Source organism: Eulemur rufifrons, chromosome 8, assembly GCF_041146395.1.
Source record: "Eulemur rufifrons isolate Redbay chromosome 8, OSU_ERuf_1, whole genome shotgun sequence".
In the NCBI taxonomy this organism is placed as follows: Eukaryota; Metazoa; Chordata; class Mammalia; order Primates; family Lemuridae; genus Eulemur; species Eulemur rufifrons.
The window spans coordinates 22386714-22406645 of record NC_090990.1 but is presented as its reverse complement, the minus strand read 5'-3'; the positions used below and the strand labels follow the sequence as shown (position 1 = coordinate 22406645).

The 19932-nt window shown below is 41.7% G+C and overlaps 2 protein-coding genes across 4 annotated transcripts in view; one reads left to right on the top strand and one right to left on the bottom strand.

Annotated features, from left to right (window-relative positions):
• Nucleotides 1-12744, bottom strand: part of S100PBP (S100P binding protein) — a 36389-nt gene extending 23645 nt beyond the window's left edge. Inside the window, exons 1-6 of one of the 3 annotated variants that reach the window (XM_069479728.1) lie at nucleotides 12679-12744; nucleotides 7475-7589; nucleotides 5750-6124; nucleotides 5271-5644; nucleotides 4185-4273; nucleotides 2179-2282 (exon numbers count right to left, since the gene is read on the bottom strand). In XM_069479728.1, the coding sequence (XP_069335829.1) occupies nucleotides 2179-2282; nucleotides 4185-4273; nucleotides 5271-5644; nucleotides 5750-6122 (940 nt within the window). In that variant the 5' untranslated portion in view covers nucleotides 6123-6124; nucleotides 7475-7589; nucleotides 12679-12744. Of the gene's footprint in view, nucleotides 1-2178; nucleotides 2283-4184; nucleotides 4274-5270; nucleotides 6125-7474; nucleotides 7590-12678 lie in introns of all 3 variants that reach the window. The other 2 variants (XM_069479726.1, XM_069479727.1) reach the window with 2 other exon arrangements.
• Nucleotides 12745-12994: 250 nt separating this feature from the next.
• YARS1 (tyrosyl-tRNA synthetase 1) overlaps nucleotides 12995-19932 on the top strand; it is a 33837-nt gene continuing 26899 nt past the window's right edge. The window contains exons 1-3 of the mRNA XM_069479725.1: nucleotides 12995-13204; nucleotides 16796-16942; nucleotides 17047-17222. Coding sequence (XP_069335826.1) covers nucleotides 13148-13204; nucleotides 16796-16942; nucleotides 17047-17222 — 380 coding nt within the window. The 5' untranslated portion in view covers nucleotides 12995-13147. The remainder of the gene's footprint in view (nucleotides 13205-16795; nucleotides 16943-17046; nucleotides 17223-19932) is intronic.

Here is a 19932-nt window from a genome sequence, read left to right as displayed (position 1 = left end):
GTCTCAAAAAAAAAAAAAAAAAAAAAAAAAATCCTTAGCTGTCAAAAAAAGGAATGCCCTAAAGATGCACTTTTTAAAAAACAACCTTTTATTATGGAAATTTTCAAATATAGGCAAAAGTAGAGAACAGTATAATGAACCCTCATGTACTCATCACTCAGCTTCATTTATCAACATTTTGTCAAAGGTGTTTCATCTAATTTTCCAGGGTTTTTTTGCGATTTAAAAACAAACACCAGATATCACACTATTTTACCTATAAAAACTAACTTCAGTATGAAAAGATATACTTTCTTGCTAATGACAGTAAGTATTCAATAAATGTTAGTTGCTAGAGCTAGGTACTATTCTATGTAATATACTTGTACTTACATATATAACTTTCACATAAGCTAACCCTCGTTATTATCCCCATTTTATAAATGAGCTTTTAATGGTTTACCCAGCCAGTAAGCAGTAGTGCCAAGATATGAACCCAAAATTTAAGTCTAGACTAGGCTTTACTCTCCCAATCACTAAAGTATGCTGCCTTTTCATTATAGTAGTTATTCTAGTTGTTCCTTAAGGGATTGTTGTGGTAATATTGGGAGAAGAACTGCCGAATGGGAAAGAGGTTAGAAAAGATGCTATATGCGAACAGCCGCTCTTTTCTTTTCTTGAGAAATTTTCTTTAAATGCCCCAAATAAGAAAGCAAACAGTTAACTTGATAGCATAAGTATCAACTCCTTAGGATATAAAAAAGGGAAATTCACCTCACGGAGGGAAAATCAATGCGTAGGCCTCTTCCACAGAGCTTGAACACAGATAAATTTCTTTTAAATCTGCCCCTCTAATAAGAACCTGGGGGGGTAGTGCACACAGGGAAGGGTGTCTCTACTTCTACCAGATCTAAAATAGTTCAAACAAAGGGATCTCACAAGCAGAGGGCTGAGAAATCACTAAGAGTAATATTTGACTGCTTAATGAAATCCTGAGTAAAAAATAAAAGGATCTGGAATAAAAAATTCTTCCAACTGATATCTCAGGGTTCTAAACCTTTCACTCACAGTCTTATGAAACAAACAAGAAAATACTAAATAATTCAGAACTTGTCAAAAGGAAGAGGAGTCTCCTCCGTAGAAGGACCAAAAATTCTAAAAGCCACCCTGGTGATTTACAGTAGATCTTAGAGTAATTAAACTAATTATCTTCTCTGTGGAACCTACCTAAGGCATCCATCCTCCTTCTCCATTTTGCACTCTTCCCAAACATAAGTAGAAGGGCTCCTTCTCTGCTCCTACTGCACTTACATGTAATTCTATTAGAGCACTAATCAATATTGGGGTGTAATTATCTTCTCCTTCTCTAGACTATGAATTCCCAGAGGGCCAAAGCCCTATCTCATTCCTCTTTATGTTTCCAATTCCTAATCTTCAATCCTAGCACAACTGAAAGTACTCAAGGAAGTTTGCTGAATGAATAGGGAAAGCTAAAGATGACAGAAAATGGAGTGATCTTTCTAAGAAGGAATTCTTTTATCACTATAAAACCTTTCTAACCTCTACATCTTCAGTTCTGCCCACAAGTTTCCCTTTAGGAATTTTCCCATCAGCCAATAATTCAGGCTGAATGATAACATGGACTGTAGTCTCCTGAGGGCTGGAGAAAGAATCTTGCCACTTTGGTTTGCAATAGTTTCTAATGAAGTAGGGAGAATGCAGCTTGAAGGATCTGGAAGGTAGTCAAATGTTTCAAGAGCTTTTATTCAAAAGCCAAAATGCAGGATGGTGTTATAATGCCTGCTTTTTACATTTAAATGTTGATGGCAACAGGAAAAATAAATAATTTCAAATTTAAAAAAACCATGATTAATAAGCAGCACCTGGTCATCCACTTCTATTATTTTTCAAACAAAAAATCCCCAGCAAAAACGTACAGGTCTGGGTTATAGCCTTCAACCATAGGGAAGGCACTTTTCATGTACTGGTATGAGTGTGCTTAGATATCTCTATAATACTGGTTAGCCAAACTAAAGATTATCTAGTTCGGCAATCCCTTGAAGTGAAAATCTATAGGTAAGGAAGTTATCTTTCTCACCAATTTAAGAAAATTCAAATCTCCCAGTTTCAGCTACATTACGCTGAAAAGAAAAAGTCCCATCACATGTTTTACACGCCATTCTTTGGCTACCATGTTACCTTGGTTAGAGTCCACTGGGTCTTCTATATGAGCAATGACACTCCTGAGATAAATTTGCTTCTGCTGTTCTAGATTTGATTGTGAAAACGTCGGAACATTAGTCCTTAAACAAAGAAAACCAGAAAGGAGGAAAAACAGTCCATTAAAACCATGAGTATAGTGCTTTAAAAGTCATACACTGCTGATTGATTAGAACAACTAAGTTTCAGAGGCAAAATTTTCTTTAAGATCCAGCAACAGAATATAGTCTTAGTCACATAATATGAAGCTGAAATCAAATATGGAGAGAAAGAAGAGAAGAAATAGATACAACCTCCTGCTAACAAGGAATAAGAAGGTGAAAAAGGATTAGATTACCTGGTGTATAGAGAAAGTAAGCATTGTAGAGTAATTCAGGATTAGTCAGGAAATAGCTAACTTCGTAGAGCCAAGCTGAAAAGTTGAATGAGATAAAGATTGAATAGAACCGGCTAGATCTGGCAACTGGGGCAATGGTAACCTTGGCAAGAGCAATTTCTGGCCCTTGTTCATACGGATTGACGGTACTAAAGAGTCAGTGGATGAGAATACTAAGACTTTAAATTTATTACTATTCAAAGTTCGCTGACTTGTGTTCTTTTGATATAATTTCCTTTATAAGCAATTCACAAGTTTTCCCTCAATTATGCAAATAAAACAAAAAAACAGAAAATTGGGATTAGAGGTGGCCTTATTTGTAATAATTAAAACTTTTTAAGTATAACATGTAATTAGTGTGTAATCAAAAAAATTTTTTTAATCTTAGGGCTGGGTGATATGGCTCATGCCTATAATTCCATTGCTTTGGGAAGCTGAATCAGGAGGATTGCGTAAGGCCAGGAGTTCAAAACCAGCCTGGGCAACATAGTGAGACTCCTGTCTCTATATAGAAAAAAGTAGTGGGCTGTAATTAGTAGCACTGTAGTACTAGCTACCTGGGAGGCAGAAGTGGGAAGATTTCTTGTGCCTATGAGTTAGAAGTTACAGTGAACTATGATCACACCACTGAGCTCCAGCCTGGGTGCTAGAGTAAGACTCTGTCTCTAATTTAAAAAAAAAAAATTTTTTTTTTTAAATCTCACTGTAAGTAAGCGAATCTGATTCAACCTAAAAAACAGCTTTTCTAGTACATACAATTGAAAAGGCCCGTGTAAAGACACTGCCATCTCCTGGCAACAAGAGAATATATTGAAAAGATGCCCCAAATCTGCAATCCCTACTAGAATTTTTCCCCGAGTATAGTTGTATGCAAGTTGAGAGACATGACTAAATTATTTTCTACATAGTTATATTTTAACGTTTTTGTTAAAATTATTCTAACCTTCTGTCATATATGTGGTCAGGCTTCCCCATACACAGGAGAAATTTTAAATTTATACAGTACTTTCAGTACTTTTACTAATATGTCTGTTTTATTTTCAAAATAACCTTGTGAGGCACCAGAGAAGACATCACTAGACTTATTTTATGTATAAAAACTGAGGTGAGCCAGGCTCAGTGGCTCACGCCTATAATCCTTGCAACTCTGGGAGGCCCAGGCAGAAGGATTGCTTGAGGCCAAGAGTTCGAGGCCAGGAGTTCAAGACCATCCTGAGCAACAGCAAGACCTTGTCTGTACAAAAAATAGAAAAATGAGCCAGGTGTGGTGGCACATGCCTGTACTCCCAGCAACTGGAGAGGCTGAGGCAGAGAAGAATCACTTGAGCCTAGGAGTTTGAGGTTGCAATGAGCTATGATAGTGCTAATGCTAATGCCCCTGTGACAGGGCAAGACTCTGTCTCAAAAACACAAAACAAAACAAAAACAAAAAGACCACAGGTGAGAGATTGTTTAGCTTCCCCAAGGTCACACACTTGGTAGTACCAACACTTCAAGTTTGCTGACTCCTGGAGCAGGTTTTCCACACTAAGGAGGAACTGGGGAGAGAAAGAAAGAGATTGAAGAAAACTAACAGCAACCAGAATACTTAACTATATTGTTATATTACCTGGTTTTGGTCTGTAGAACAGGAATGACTTTGCCTAGTCTTCTCTCACGGCCTTTCATCTTCCCAGAATCCTTGTCAAGAACTTCCTGCTTTTTTTCACAGTGGAAGGAATGCAAAAGGAAAGACGGTTCTTAGTTGTATGAAAACCATTGAAAACATTATTTATGGAAATTTTTTTTAATTTATGGAAATATTTTAAAACTAGGGTCTACAAAGGCATATCCTTGAACACTACTGTGTATTAGGTACTTCTGGAGGTGCTTTAAATGAGATAGCAACTATAATCTTTAAAAAAAAAACCTGGCTGGTCCAATGGTGGTGGGTTATCATAACTTTGGGACTTAAGCTAAAACTCAAAGAAAGGAGAAATAATAAAATCATCATCTTAGTAATTATTCAATCGACAGTAACTTAATATTATGTACCAGGTACTGTAAATACATTATTTCATTAATCATTACCATACTATAAAGTATTATTTACTCCAATTTAGATAAGAACTGTGGGGGGGCCGGGCGCGGTGGCTCACGCCTGTAATCCTAACACTCTGGGAGGCCGAGGCGGGTGGATCGCTCAAGGTCAGGAGTTCGAGACCAGCCTGAGCAAGAGCGAGACCCCGTCTCTACTAAAAATAGAAAAAAATTATATGGACAACTAAAATAATATATATATAGAAAAATTAGCCGGGCATAGTGGCGCATGCCTGTAGTCCCAGCTACTCGGGAGGCTGAGGCAGGAGGATCGCTGAGCCCAGGAGTTTGAGGTTGCTGTGAGCTAGGCTGACGCCACGGCACTCACTCTAGCCTGGGCAACAAAGTGAGACTCTGTCTCAAAAAAAAAAAAGAACTGTGGGGGAACATAGAGGCTAAATAATTGATTCAGGATCACAGCGCTATCAGGATTCAAATCCCAATTTGAATACAAAGCTCTGCTACATTGTAATAAACATACCACTGCGGTACAGGATGTCCATAGCTGGGGAGGCTGTGTCTGTTTGGGGACAGGGAGCATATGGAAACTCTGCTATATAGTTTCTGAGCGAAAATAATTTCATTTTTCACTTCACCTTGAAAAAAACATACTTACTTTGTTTGATGAACTAGAAACAATGGGAAACTTCATTTCACAACTTGATTTATGTGATCCACCATTTCTCCAGGATGACCCCATATTAGAAGGAGTTTCTGAATGGTCTGAGATCTGAGAAAATGCAGGTGTAGATTTCTGGCTGTCAGGCATATCTTTATCAGAGACGGTTTGCTGAAAGTTATTGTTTGAAGGAGAGGAGAGTGGGAGCCTATCCCAAGCAGAGTTATTGGGGTTGATACCTTCAGACTCAGTGCAAAGTTTGCTCTCATTCAGGCTATGACCATCTTCTCTCAACTCTTCCCCAAGGAAGGAGGATTTTTCAGAACCTTTGGATGAATCAGTTTTGTCCTTATCAAGCACAGCATCACAGACTGTTGGATTAAATGGTGCAACAGTTACTTTTATAAGATTCTTTTCTAGTGCAGAGCGTCTGTTTAATGGTTTAGTGGGAGCTGGTCCATGACCAACTGACGTACTTAGCTGAGGTAGTTTAAAGAAGCCAGGGGTCTCAGCTACTGGTCCCAAGCTGTATAATGAATTTTTCTCTTGGGGAGTATCAAGTAGAATTTGACTCTCTCTTTCTCCCTTTTCAACATGCCTGCCGTCATCTTTACGCAACCCTCCTTCCCAAGAAGGATGGTCATCTGATGGCTCATCAATCTTCAAGAGCTCCTCAATCTCTTCCTCTGTGTAACTGTAATGGCCATCATCTTCTTCTCCATCAGACAGCTCCAGCAAGGAGTCATCCAACTCATCCTCATCTAAGGAACCCCAGGAAAATGGAGCATTGTCTTTAGGTATGAGAGAGGTACCAGAAGACTGTCCAGAGGGCACTAGAGAGCACATCATATCTAGAGAAATAAGAGGCAGTTTCACTGAGGAACAGGAAATACCCTTACATCAATTCCAATCTGCTGTATATAGGGATGGTATCCTAATATTTCAAAATCTTTGCACTGTGACTTGTAACATGAGAAATAATTTTAAGATATTTAACCTTACCTAAACCATGGAAATACATATTAGAACAATGAGATGCTTTTTCCCTATCAAAATGGTAATAATTTTTTTTGTTTGTTTTTTGAGACAGGGTCTAGCTCTATTGCCCAGGCTAGAGAGTGCAGTAGCATCATCATACCTGACTGCAACCTCAAACTCCTGGGATCAAGTGATCCTTCTGCCTCAGCTTCCTGAGTAGCTGGGACTACAGGCAACCGCCACCACACCCGGCTAATTTTTCTACTTTTTGTAGAGACAGGGTCTTGTTCTTGCTGGTCTCGAACTCGTGGCCTCAAGCAATCCTCCCGCCTCAGCCTCCTGAAGTGTTAGGATTGCAGGCGTGAACCACTGCACCTAGCCCAAAATGGTAATAATTAAGATGACAGGTGCCAGGCATGGTGGCTCCCGTCTATAATCCTGGTGCTTCGGGAGGCCGTTGCAGGAGGATTGCTTGAGCTCAGGAGTTTGAGACCAGCCTGAGCAACAGTGAGACCCTGTCTCTACTAAAAATAGAAAAATTAGCTGGATGTGGTGGCGCATGCCTGTTGTTCCAGCTACTCAGGAGGCTGAGACGGGAGGATCACTTGAGCCCAGGAGTTTCAGGTTGCAGTGAGCTATGATGATGCCACTGCACTCTACCCAGGTGACAGAGTGAGACCTTGTCTCCAAAAAATAAAAATAAAAATAAAAATAAAAATAAAAAAGATGACATGATAATCTGGGTTGGTAAGGATGTGGAGAAACAAGCACTCTCACATACTATTGGTAAAAGTCAGCACAATATTTTGTGAAGAATAATTTGGCAATATCATTTGACCCAGCAATTTCACTTCTGAAAATTTATCCTTCAAAAGTATCTGTTACAAATGCACACAGGGATACTTATATAAGGATGTTCAAAGCAGTGTTATTCAAAGTAGCCAAATATTGGAGGCAACCTAAATGTTCTCCCACCAAGAAAACCGTTCATTAAAATCATGGTACATTCGTGCCCTGGAGTATTTTTCAACTATTTAAAAACACAATGAAGAAGATCTGTATGTACTATCATGGAATGATATCTATAACATACAAACAAAACAAATATACTATGTAAAATGTTTGGACACTCACAGTTTACATTTAAAAAAACAAATATGTATTACTTTTGAAATTAAAAAAAAATTCAAGAGTAAAAGAAGATAAATAATTGTCTTCCATACTTGTGAAGCTGCTGGAGCAATCTCTGCCTTTGCCACGTGACCAAGTGGAAAAAGATTTCAGCTCCTGCTAGCTGTTCTTTCAGGAGACTTGTCAAAATGATTGACTCCCACCTTCCTGCAGGTACAAAGAAAATTAAAGGATCTTCTCATCACTTTCAACTCTGCTAATTACAAAGTCAACTGTATTATGCTTTAAGGTGCTCCATCTGTTAATTTTGATCTTGATTTTTTTTTAAATACCATAAAGTTGGATTTTTTGAGTCAAGAATACCAAAGAAAAATCTTTACAGGAAAAAATTATGCAACTAAAGGAACTAGTTTTGTTCCTCCCAACAATTTGTACTTTCTTAAGACTATCATTTACTTTGGTAGGATGAATACTTGCTTGGGGAGCCCAAAGTCCTGGGCTGTAGTCCTGGTTGCATCACTAACCAGCTCTAGTAACTTGGGCAAGCCACTCTACCATTTAGATTTGTTTCCTCATTTGTAAAATAGGAAAGGGATAAAGGGACCTAGGCGATATCTAAGATTCCACCAAAATCTAAAAATTAACCATGAAAACACAGACAAAAATCTCATTTTTAATACACATATAAATGCAAAGAAAAGGTCTATAAAGAGAGAAACACAAAATTGATGACTATTATAATCTGTGGGGAGACAGAGCTCACAGCAACCTCAAACTCCTGGGCTCAAGTGATCCTCCTTCCTCAGCCTCCTGAGTAGCTGGGACTACAGGCATTCGCCCAGCTCATTTTTTCTATTTTTAGTAGAGACGGGATCTCACTCTTGCTCAGGCTGGTTTCGAACTCCTGACTTCAAGTGATTTCCCGGCTTCAGCCTCCCAGAGTGCTATGATTACAGCCCTGAGCCACCATGCCCAGCCTTTACCTGTATAAGTAAAAACTAGTTTTTTAGTAGCTAATGACAGACCTAATCTATAATTATATTTCCAGATGGGAAAGGTGAGAAAAACTGATTATTTCATATATCATATCTTAGAAGCTATAAGAAATGCTTAAACAATGAAAATAATTTGGAAAATTCCTTGTAGCCTTTTAACTGTAAAAATTTCCACCACTCTATACCTCCAGGATAGTTCCATACCACACCTTGAGTTTTAGCTTCAGTTCATGCATTGTTTTAGAAAACATTTTCTGATCTACAATCATCACACGGCACTGAGCTACGTGATAAGTCTCTATATGACTTCTAAGAAATAAAGATATGGTTCCCACTCTCAAGGAAATGTATAACATTGATAGGGACACAACATTGAAAATTAAGCACCAATATGAGATAATATAAAATGGTATGGACAATAAAGCACTAGAGAAAGAGTTAGAAGGAAAGGGGAAGAATTACAGAATTTTAGAATTAGAAGGAACCTAGTTAAACTTAACTCATCTTAGAAATGAAATGGGACAAAAAGAAATGTTAAGTATTATAAACTGGGCACTGTAAGACACATTTTACAACTCTAACCCCTTAAATGCAACTTTGTAGAACTGAAAGAATTCAAAGAAACCAGGTTTTCCTTTATATTTAAACTTAGAGCCACTAATACCTTTTATTTTACCAATACTGTATTCCAGTAATTGTTGTGAGACAGTTCCAGGCATTGAAGCAGGTACCTTTAAGAAAAGTAATGTCTCTGCCTAGTGAATTTTATAGAGTGAAGTTATTTCTTTAGGCAGCAGTAAGAAAAAAGTTGACTTTTTTTTTTTTTTTGAGACAGAGTCTCACTCTGTTGCCCGGGCTAGAGTGCCATGGCGTCAGCCTAGCTCACAGCAACCTCAAACTCCTGGGCTCAAGCGATCCTCCTGCCTCAGCCTCCCGAGTAGCTGGGACTACAAGCATGCACCACCATGCCTGGATAATTTTTTCTATATATATTTTTAGTTGTCCATATAATTTCTTTCTATTTTTAGTAGAGACGGGGGTCTCGCTCTTGCTCAGGTTGGTTTTGAACTCCTGAGCTCAAACGATCCGCCCGCCTCAGCCTCCCAAGTGCTAGGATGTCAGGTGTGAGCAACCGTGCCCAGCCCCAAAAAAGGTTGACTTTTAGAGAATTTTTTTCTTTGACTTAAGAAAGTTTGTAGTTGTCAGGCACAAGTATCACAGGCACTGGGGTTAAGCAGCTACATTTCTTAGAAGCCCTTTCTGGGCCACTGGCCCCTCATCCCAGCTGCTTCCAAAAGGTTTAGTCCAAGCACTTGCTTAGCCAAATAGAGAGTTCAATAGATTTTCACTCTTGGGAAACTAAGTCTAGAGGCATTAAGTAACTTAACTAAGTACACATAGCTAATAATGCTAGAACAAAGATCCAAACCCAGGTCTAATTCCAAAGGCAATGTTTTTCCTACCACCTTTGTGACAGACTTGTCCAGGGTTGGTCACGAAATGGCAGAACTAGAATCCAAACTCAGGCCTTCTAAATTCAGCACAATCTCTAATAAAGTGTGAAAGATATAGATACCAAAGAGGGCTTCTGGGCTCTTACAAAAAAATAATTTAAGCTACCTTATTATGCATGGAAGCCTTCCCTTAGCCTCCCAGGTGGAATGGAAGAACATGAGAAATACCCCTGAATGTGGCCAAACATCACTGGAAGAAAAACACTACTTGCAAACATAGGACCAATATACTTCACAACCACTGCAATTATCAATTACTATGTGACATGACATCCAGATGCACAAAATTGGCTCTTCTGAGCTTCTCTCATAGAATGTTCAATAGGTCTGGGAGCAAAAGCATGCAAAACAATGCTTACATATGTAGAGAGAGAGATAATTTTTAATTTGCACAAATCATTCCCTTCACAATTTTATTTCCTCATTTTCAAAAATACTTTGTTATAGAAAATTTAAAACATATACATAAGTGGCCAGGCACGGTAGCTCATGCCAGTAATCCTAGCACTTTGGGAGGCCGAGGCACAAGGAACACTTGAGGCCAGAAGTTTGAGACCAGCCTGAGCAAGAGCAAGACCCCATCTCTACAAAAAAAAAAAAAAAAAAATCTTCCTGACTTAAAGAGTCTTAAGAAAAGCATCAGAATAGTAGGGAAAAGATTGCAAAACTGGTAGGGAACTTCCCCTAGACCTTGCTTGGAATTATCCAGTATGCTCTATTGTCTTCTAGTTTAAAACAGCATTCAATCATACTGTCACTAAATTAATTAAACAGCAGATTGGATGGACATTTGAAATATCAGACAAATTCTACAAAATAATGCTCACTGAAATATCTTGTTTAGAGGGCACTGGACCACAGCAATTTGCTTGAAGTCTCTGAACCTCAATATAGATGAGAACACTCATCTGAAAAAAGGGGGATATTCAGTTAACTTCAAAGGCAAATTATCATGAGGATCTAAAAGCTCTATACCAATGAAAGCTGATATTTAATGAATTTGCAGGGGGGGAATCCTCAGATAAAACTGAAATTCTTAAGTGAAGTTCCACAAGACAGGCTTAGTTACCTCTCTACCATTCTACCATTACCTGCTTTTCTTGGCACTTGCCTGGTAACCTCCACTTAAAATGTGGAGACCCCTTTATTTTTAAGGTAAGAATATTTTTCCCATCTCCCAATTCTCTCTCTGAATTCCTCTGCTCCCCACCCTTTCTGTGACCCTATTCTGTCCTTCCACATCTCTCTCACCTGTCCACCCCCTTCTTCACACTTCACTTTACCACCCCCTCTCTCTGTTCTCTAACCTCCTAGTTGCAACCTCAGAAACTGGTTCCCCTTCTATTTTTATCTTACCTCAGAAAACCTATTGCCTTAGAGCATAAAGCCTTATTTTATTCAGGCCACTAAAACTGCAACACCATACACAACCCTACATCCTCTTTCAAGGCTCTAAAATCAAGACCATTACTAAGGGTCTGACAGATACAGCCAAGGGCAAAGATTATTTCCAAAGTACAGGACTTCCCATTGGCCTTTGATTTCCAACCTTCACATACAAGATATGTGAAGCACACAGCACCAAAGGCACAGAGAAGGCTTTGTTACCACTCCATAAAATGGGCACATTTTTAAAAAATCAAACTGAAATTATATGCGACGTGCTTTGAGGTAATTGGAAACACTGTACGATGGAAAAACAAGCTAGGGCTGGAAATCTCTGCTTTAGGTAACATTTTACTAGATGAGGGTGCTTAGGACTTTCCTCCCACATGGGCACAGAGACCAGACTTACTAAGCTGCAGCAACAGGTTTGTTTTTAAAAACAAAATGTGTTTTAAAAAACTGAGACGGGTCTGCTAAAGCTTGAATCCCCTTAACAGATCCACAAAACACTGGAGATCAGGTTAGGACGTTCTGCGAACAGTCAATCACTTCTAGGCCCTCTCCAGAGCCCACCACGCAAAGCCTACTGCCTTCCCTCTTGCCCAGGAAGTAACTGACGTGGGCAAGCGACGCCGCCCCCAGCACTTGAGGAGCAGGAGAAAGGGTGGCCCAGGTCGACCCTTCCAAGGAGACTGCCTGCCTCCCCCTGCTCTCCCTCAGATAGGCAACCGCCAGGGGCATCTCGCTCCAGGCAGGGCCTTTGCACCTCCCTCCTCGCTCCTCCCTCCAGCAGGGAAACCGTGAATTCCCGCCTCCCCGCGGAAAGTGGGAGAAGCGCGGGTTTTCTTCCCGCCCCTCCCCCAGCAGGGGCAAAATCGGCCCCTCAGCAGGCCCGGGCGGTACACCCCGCTCCCCGAGGATGGCCGCCCACAGCCACACCTCAGCTGGACCACTACCCCAGTTCTCTCGGAGGGTGGGTCATCCTCTCCCTCCCCCACCCGCAAAACGCGGCAGAAAGCCCGCGATCTTCCCCCTAGCGACACCCTCCCGGCCGGGCGGCTGGGGACAGAGGCCTCCCCCGCCCACCTACACATCCATGGCCCCCCACCCCCACTGGGCAGGGACGGCAGACGTTGCTCCCGCCTCTCAGATGACCAGACAGCCTCCCTTTTCCTCAGCAGCGTGAGGGGCATCTTTAGCCCGCCGACGTGGAGGTAGGGGGCAGGGACATTCCCCCGTCATCACCTCAGGAGAGAGAACAAACCCTTCTCCCAGCAGGGTGTGGGCCTCCAACCCCTCAAACAGGGCTGACGGCTAGCGCGGCCCCTTGGAAGAAGCAACAGGCGCCCCCATCCCCCTCCCGAGGACCGCCGACCCCTTCTCGTCCCTCCCGCTCTTCACCTCTGGAAGCCGGGCCAAAGCCTGGGCGAACGACTGCGCCTCACTGTGCCCCCTCCGCCATTTTATCGCCCCCTCCCCGACCTCCCCCAGCCCGAGTCAGCCAGGCCAACACCAAGGGGCGGGTAACAAACAGTGATTGGCAGGAAACCTCCCCGCCTCTAGGTGGGTTGCGCCCTACGCAGGCGCCGCAACCCCGCCCCCCGCACCGCCCTCCCTCCCTCCCTATTGGCTCCACCCCTTTCCGTCTCATCGACCCGCTCGACTCTCCGCTGCTCCTGACTCTTTCCCGGGAACTGCCGAGCGAAGAGGAGTCCAGGCCGAGCAAGTCGAGCGACGAGCTCAGCTGATGCAACCTGGCTGAACTCGCGTGACAGTTGCACGCGGCAGCGGCGGCGGCAGCGGTGGCGGCGGCGACTGAGGAAGGGGCGCGAGTGCCGGGCTGAGCGTGTGAAGCAGGGGTAGCGGAGCCATGGGGGACACTCCCAGCCCCGAAGAGAAGCTGCACCTTATCACCCGAAACTTACAGGTCAGGCCTCGAGGTTGGAAATGCGCCACTGGGGACAGGAGCCCTAGGTTCAGTGATTCTCAGCCCCGCTAGGGCGTCCTTAGTGTGTGGGGCTGGGGACTCCGCGCCGGGGCAGCTCTGAGAGAGTGTGCAGACCTCACTGCTGGTCGGTCAGTCAGTCAGTCAGGCAGGCAGATTTCTGGGTTGCAGAGAAATCACAGTGGGCTAACCTCTTCCGTGCAGTTACCTTGTCTTGGAGCCAGGCTTTGAATCCAGGACTCCCACCCCACCCACCCTATTATGTGCCATGCGCAGTGCTAGGCTCTGGAGATAACGTGGGGACTCTGCCTTCCCAGAGCTTGTCTGGAGGGGATCAAAGGTTAAAAATGACCCATAAGCCAAACCATTACAGTTGAAGCAAGTACTGGAAGGTGCTATACGTGGAGCTTTAAAAGGAAATGAGAAAGAAAGGATTTCCCTGAGGAAGTAACTCCTAAACTGCACCCTAAGGGTAGCAGATCACCCCTTCATTCCATGTGTGTTCCTACTGTGGCCAGAAACTGCAGGAGGAGGACTTAGCCAGAGGAAGAATGGAAGAATGATGGTGGAGAGCATTTCAGATAGAGGGAACAGAAAACATCGTGGTTCAGTGAGAAAGAAGGCTGATTTGGCTGCAGTAGAGTGGAAAAAGTTCGACTTCTTTGCCTTCTTCAGTCTTCTGACTATTGTCACCTTATCAAGGAGGAGACCTTTTCCGACCACTTTATTTAAATAACAAACCCTCTGCCATCAGAACTGTCTCATCCCTTGCTCAACTTTTGTTGTTGTTGTTTCTCCATAGCACTTATCCTGATATACTATACAGTTTACTTGTTTATTTGTTTAGGGGAGATAGGCTGGGACCAAGTCTTGAGGGCCTTGAAGGCTTTATTCTACAAGCAATCAGTTGGGCCACAGCTTTTTCCTTTTCTTTTTTGAGATATAATTTACATACTATAAAATTCATCATTTTAAAGTATATGATTCAGTGGGTTTTGGTATATTCGCAAGGTTATACAACTATCACCGCTGTCTAATTCCAGAATTTTTCACACACACACACACACACACACACAGGATCTCGCTTTGTTGCCCAGCCTAGAGTGCAGCGGTGTCATTATAGCTCACTGCAACCTCAAACTCCTGGGCTCAAGGGGTCCTCCTGCCTCAGCCTCTCAGGTAACTGGTATTGCAAGAGAGTCCCACAACTCCCAGATAATTTTTTTAAATTCTAGAACATTTTCTTCTCCCCCACAAAAACTTTGTACCTGTAAGTAGTCACTACCCATTATCCCCCGCCCTACAGAAACACTAGTCTACTTTATGTGTCCAGGTATTTGCCTGTTCCAGACATTTCATATAACTGGAATCATACAGTATGTCCCCTTTTGCATCTGACTTTTTGCACTTAGTGTAACGTTTTCAAGCTTCATCCATGTTGTTGGTGAAAGGGTGAATGACCCAAAGGACAGATTTCACACACAGGCTGTATGGGAGCCACAAGGCTGGTTTATTCACCTGGGTGCGAGTGGGCTGAGTCCGAAAAGAGAGTCAGCACAGAAGGGGGTTTTGTGAGGGTTTTTATAAACAGGGATAGCTGACCCCCTCCCACCTGCGCTGTTCAGTTCTTTGTTTCTGGGCCAAACGGGCAGGTGAAGAATTGCTTCCTGCTATGTGCAGTTTGCATATGGCAGAGGACAGTGGGCAAAACAGCTGTTTGTAGTAAATTCTTCAAACAAGCAACTCCTACCACCCCTTTGCCCCAGTCATATCCATCCTTCTGCTCTGGTGTCGTCCTTATCAGGAGAGCTAGGGAAGGATAGCCTTCGTCTCTCTCAGGGAGGGAGGGGGAAGGGATGCTGGCTGCAGCTGTCTGTTAGATCTACAAAGTCCAGGGACTCTCCAGACTCCTGCAGCTATTGTTTTACAAGCCTAAGTTTTGCATTAACCACATTCTGTCCTACACATAGTCTTCAGGTTCCCACCTGGAACAACCCTAACAGTTGGGCTTATCAGAACTTCATTCATTTTTATGGTTGAATCATATTCCATTGTATGGATATACCACATTTTGTTTATCCATTCATCAGTTGATGGACATTTGGGTTGTTCCACTCAGGTTGATCTTAACTGGAGATTTTTACATGCTTCCCCTTAGCCAGATTCTTTGTTTCCTAGCCTCTCTTCATAAAATAGTGCTGGTTAGGGACAAAGGATACACAAAGCTAATGGAATTGACTCGCTTGTTTTAAAGGCTAAGTAAAGTGACCTTTCCTTGGGTGGAAATTTCCCCCCGAGTGTCCAAGTAGGAACTCTGGAGGATACAGAATCAGCTAGCTGCCAACAGACTTGGAGTAGAAGATTTTAATAAGTTCTGCCAATAAATGTATTCAAACCAGCAAAATAATTTATCATGGTTTCTAAGAGCCTCCCAAAACAATAACATAAGAAAATACTAAAAACTTTAATCAGAGATATATCAGCCTTGAGAATTTTTCCAATATTTTCATAGAACAAAAGGAAATCATTCAAGGTTTTTAATAGGTAAATGAGTTTTTAAGATCTCTGGTTACCTTTTGGAACATGGAGTAGAGGGAGTAAGAGTAGATTTGGGATACCTGTTTGGAGACTTACAGTAATCCTGGTGTGATCTGATGGGGCCTGGATTAGGGTGGTGATGTAGAGGCAGAGGGAAATAGGATTTAAGAGTTGTTTTGGAGTACCTTGGCAATTCAGTGAATGATAGTGCCATTTACTGAACTGGGGGTAAAACTACAAGTGAAAAAGATGGTTGGGGAGTGAGGTAAGAAGACGAGAGCATGAGTTTAATTTTGAACATGTTGAATTTGAATTATTGGGTTGATAACAAGTACACAGTTCTATTTATGGATATGAGCAGGAGATTTGGGAGTTACTAGCTTATAAGTAGTAATTGAAGCAACTGAAGAGGATCAGTTAGGAGGAATGTAGAGTAAGAAGAGGAGAGACTAGAGTCTCAAGGATTGCTAATATTGAATGATTAGGAGGAAGAGGAGCAACTGCAAAGAAATGTAAGCTGGCCGAGAGGAAAACTAAGAGAATAAAATAAGGGAGACCAAAAGAGGAGAGTGTTTCAGGGAGAAAGTGAGGACTAAAATGTATTCATTGAATTTAGCAACTTGGAGTTCCTCTGTAATCTTAGCAGGAATATGTATGATGCTGTGTGGAATTCAATAGTGTAATGTAGTATAGAATTGAAATTGGAATGGGAGAGAAGGAGGGGACCAGAAGAAAAGGCAATTATTTCAAGAAGTTGGCTGTGAAAAGGAGGAGAGTGAGTTAGAGGTAGCTGGAGGGGAAGGTGCAGGTAGGGACATGCCCCCACTCCCCTAACATCTGTGTCATTTCACAGGAGTGATACTAGCAGCCGCACCAACTTAGGTTGGCTCTCAGCACTGAGAGCGTGGCTGGACCTCCCTGTTGGCTCTGAGCCTGGACCCTCAGTAACACATGCCTTTGTTTTCCTTGTCACAGGGTAAAGGATGAGCAAGGTAGGACACCAGCATTAAACCAACTCTTCTGCTTCCACAACAGGAGGTTCTGGGGGAAGAGAAGCTGAAGGAGATTCTGAAGGAGCGGGAACTTAAAATTTACTGGGGAACAGCAACCACAGGCAAGCCACATGTGGCTTATTTTGTGCCCATGTCGAAGATTGCAGACTTCTTGAAGGCAGGATGTGAGGTAAGAACTAATGAGATGACATAAGGGTGGGTGGGAGCTGGGGGAGGTAGATTGGAGGTACTTGGACAAATTCACATTTTGGTGGTCCCTTATCCCTATTCCAGGTAACAATTCTGTTTGCGGATCTTCACGCATACCTGGATAACATGAAAGCCCCATGGGAACTTCTAGAACTCCGAGCCAGTTACTATGAGAATGTGATCAAGGCAATGCTGGAGAGCATTGGTGTGCCCTTGGAGAAGCTCAGGTTCATCAAAGGCACTGATTACCAGCTCAGCAAGTAAGTGCTTGATCATCCACTGTGCTTGTGGCTCTGGTACTTCTAGTAATTACAGGCCTGTGGAGTCAGGCACTGTTTAAATTTGGATTAGAAGCTGTTTGGAACTACCTGTTAAGAACCACTGAAAAATTTATATCCTTTTAATTTATCCATCAAAAATGTATTGATTAGTAAATGCCTAGGTACTGTCCTATTTGCTGGAGATATAAATGTAATCCTAACGAAGTCTTTGGCCTTGCAGAGCACACAGCATATGGGAGAGTGATGGTGAATGATTCGGCCTCCCTTTCTCTTCCAACTTAAACAAATAATGATGAAAAAAAAATATTTCACTTGTTTCTTACCTCCCCAACAATTTTTATTGCTTCTTATCTTTGTCAGTTTTATTTATATTTGTAATGTTAGTACAGATCTAATTTTGTATCCTAAGTTTTTAACTTACTATTAAGTAATTCCCCATGCTGCCTCATAGTCTCTGCATTTAAAATTTTTATTCTTTTTTTTTTTTTTTTTGAGACAGAGTCTGGCTCTGTTGCCCAGGCTAGAGTGCCGTGGCGTCAGCCTAGCTCACAGCAACCTCAAACTCCTGGGCTCAAGCAATCCTACTGCCTCAGCCTCCCAAGTAGCTGGGACCACAGGCATGCGCCACCAGGCCCGGCTAATTTTTTCTATATATATTTTTAGTTGTTTGGCTAATTTCTTTCTATTTTTAGTAGCAACAGGGTCTCTCTCTTGCTTGGGCTGGTCTTGAACTCCCAACCTTGAGTGATCCTCCTGCCTCGGCCTCCCAGAGTGCCAGGATTACAGGCGTGAGCCACCATGCCTGGCCTGCATTTAAAATTTTTAAAGCCTCTCAAATAAGTTTTTATAACTACATACCATATATCACTCTACTAGTCACTTTTACATTTAGACCCTAAGAACAACTTTTTAAGGTAAGCATTGTTTTATCCTATTTCACAGATAATGAAACTGATTCAGATTTAACTTTCCCAAGTTCATACATCTAGTAAGTAGATGAGTCAGGATATGAACCCAGATCTCTTACTTTCTAGTAAATTTCTCTTTTTACTTCATCTAATATAATTTTCTTTATCTCTTTACCATTCCCCACTGTTGGACATTTAGAGCTTATTTATTTATTTATATTTTTTTGGAGACAGAGTCTCACTCTGTCACCCTGGGTAGAGTGCAGTGGCGTCATCAAAGCTCACTGCAACCTCAAACTCCTGGGCTCAAGTGGTCCTCTTGCCTCAACCTCCCAAGTAGCTGGGACTACAGGCATGTGCCACGACACCTGGCTAATTTTTCAGTTTTTAGTAGAGATGAGGTCTTGCTCTTGCTCAGGCTGGTCTCAAACTCCTGAGCTCAAGTGATCCTCCCACATGGGCCTCCCAGAGTGCTAGGATTACAAGCATGAGCCACCACACCCAGCCCATTTAGAGCTTTAAATAAAGCACATAAACATCTTTATATAAACAGATCTTTGAACCTACAGCCTCTGTTGGGTGCCTGAGATTTTGTTTATTTTAACATTTAATCTACAGATACTTATGGAGCCCCCATTATAAAATAAGCACTGTTCTAGGTGCTGGGTATACAAAAGTAAACCAAAATAAAACTTGCTATCCTAATGGGGCTTACATTCTACCAAGGAAAAACAGACAGTAAGCAAATAAACAAGTGTGTGTGTGTGGAGAGAGAGAGTATGTGAGAGAGTGTCAGGTGGTGATTGATGCCACAAAGCAGATAGGCCAGGGCAGAGAAAGTTCTCGAGGAGTGGGAGTTTCTATTTAAATAGGATAGTTAGGGAAGCCCTCTCTTATAAGGTGACATTAGGCAAAAACCTGAAGGAGATGAGGAAGTGAGTCAGGTAAACATGTATTGAGTTCTTGCTGCATGCCAGGCACTGTTCTAGTCATTGGGGTTATAACTGTGAATAACACAGGCAAGGTTTTTATTGTCTTAGAACTTAACAGAATTTGGGATATAGGAAGGTAGGATACATTAAGCTATCTTTCTTCAAAGTTTCTTGATCTTTTTCTACATACAAAAGTGACTTAAAGGAAGATGGTTTTGTAGTACACACTGCGATGCACTCCATCTGTTCTAAACACAACAATAATAGATAAAAAATATAAAAATAAAAACCAAAGGACAGAGAGGCAGAAATGAAACATGAATATATAGAAATAAAAAGAATCTTTTAGAAATCTTAGAAATGTAAATATTCATTATTAAAGGGGAAGAAAAGCCTAACCTTGAATAGATCTGATCAACTCTAGACTGAACACAGTTGAAGAGAAAATTAGAGGTTTGAAAGACTGTACTAAGAAATTCACCCAGAATGCAGCCTAGAAAGATGGACAAAAAAATGTAAGAGTCATTGAGATATGGATGGGGACTTTTGTTTCCAGTAATCTGGCAGACTGGGTATTCTGACCTACCTTCCTGCTGAAAACAACTAAATATGCTATATAAAATATTTTTCTAAACTAAATGTATTGATGTATTGACAAGTTAATCGAGACTACTCTGTGGTCAGAGTGACAGAATACAAAGAGATACTATATTTCATTCAATCTAAGATACCTTTAACAATACTGTTAATCGATAACGTGCCATTGTTTATAAGACTCATCTAGATTTCAGAGATGTTAAATGTTAAAAAGTATGCATCATAGAATCTGTAAAATATTGTAAGTGGAAC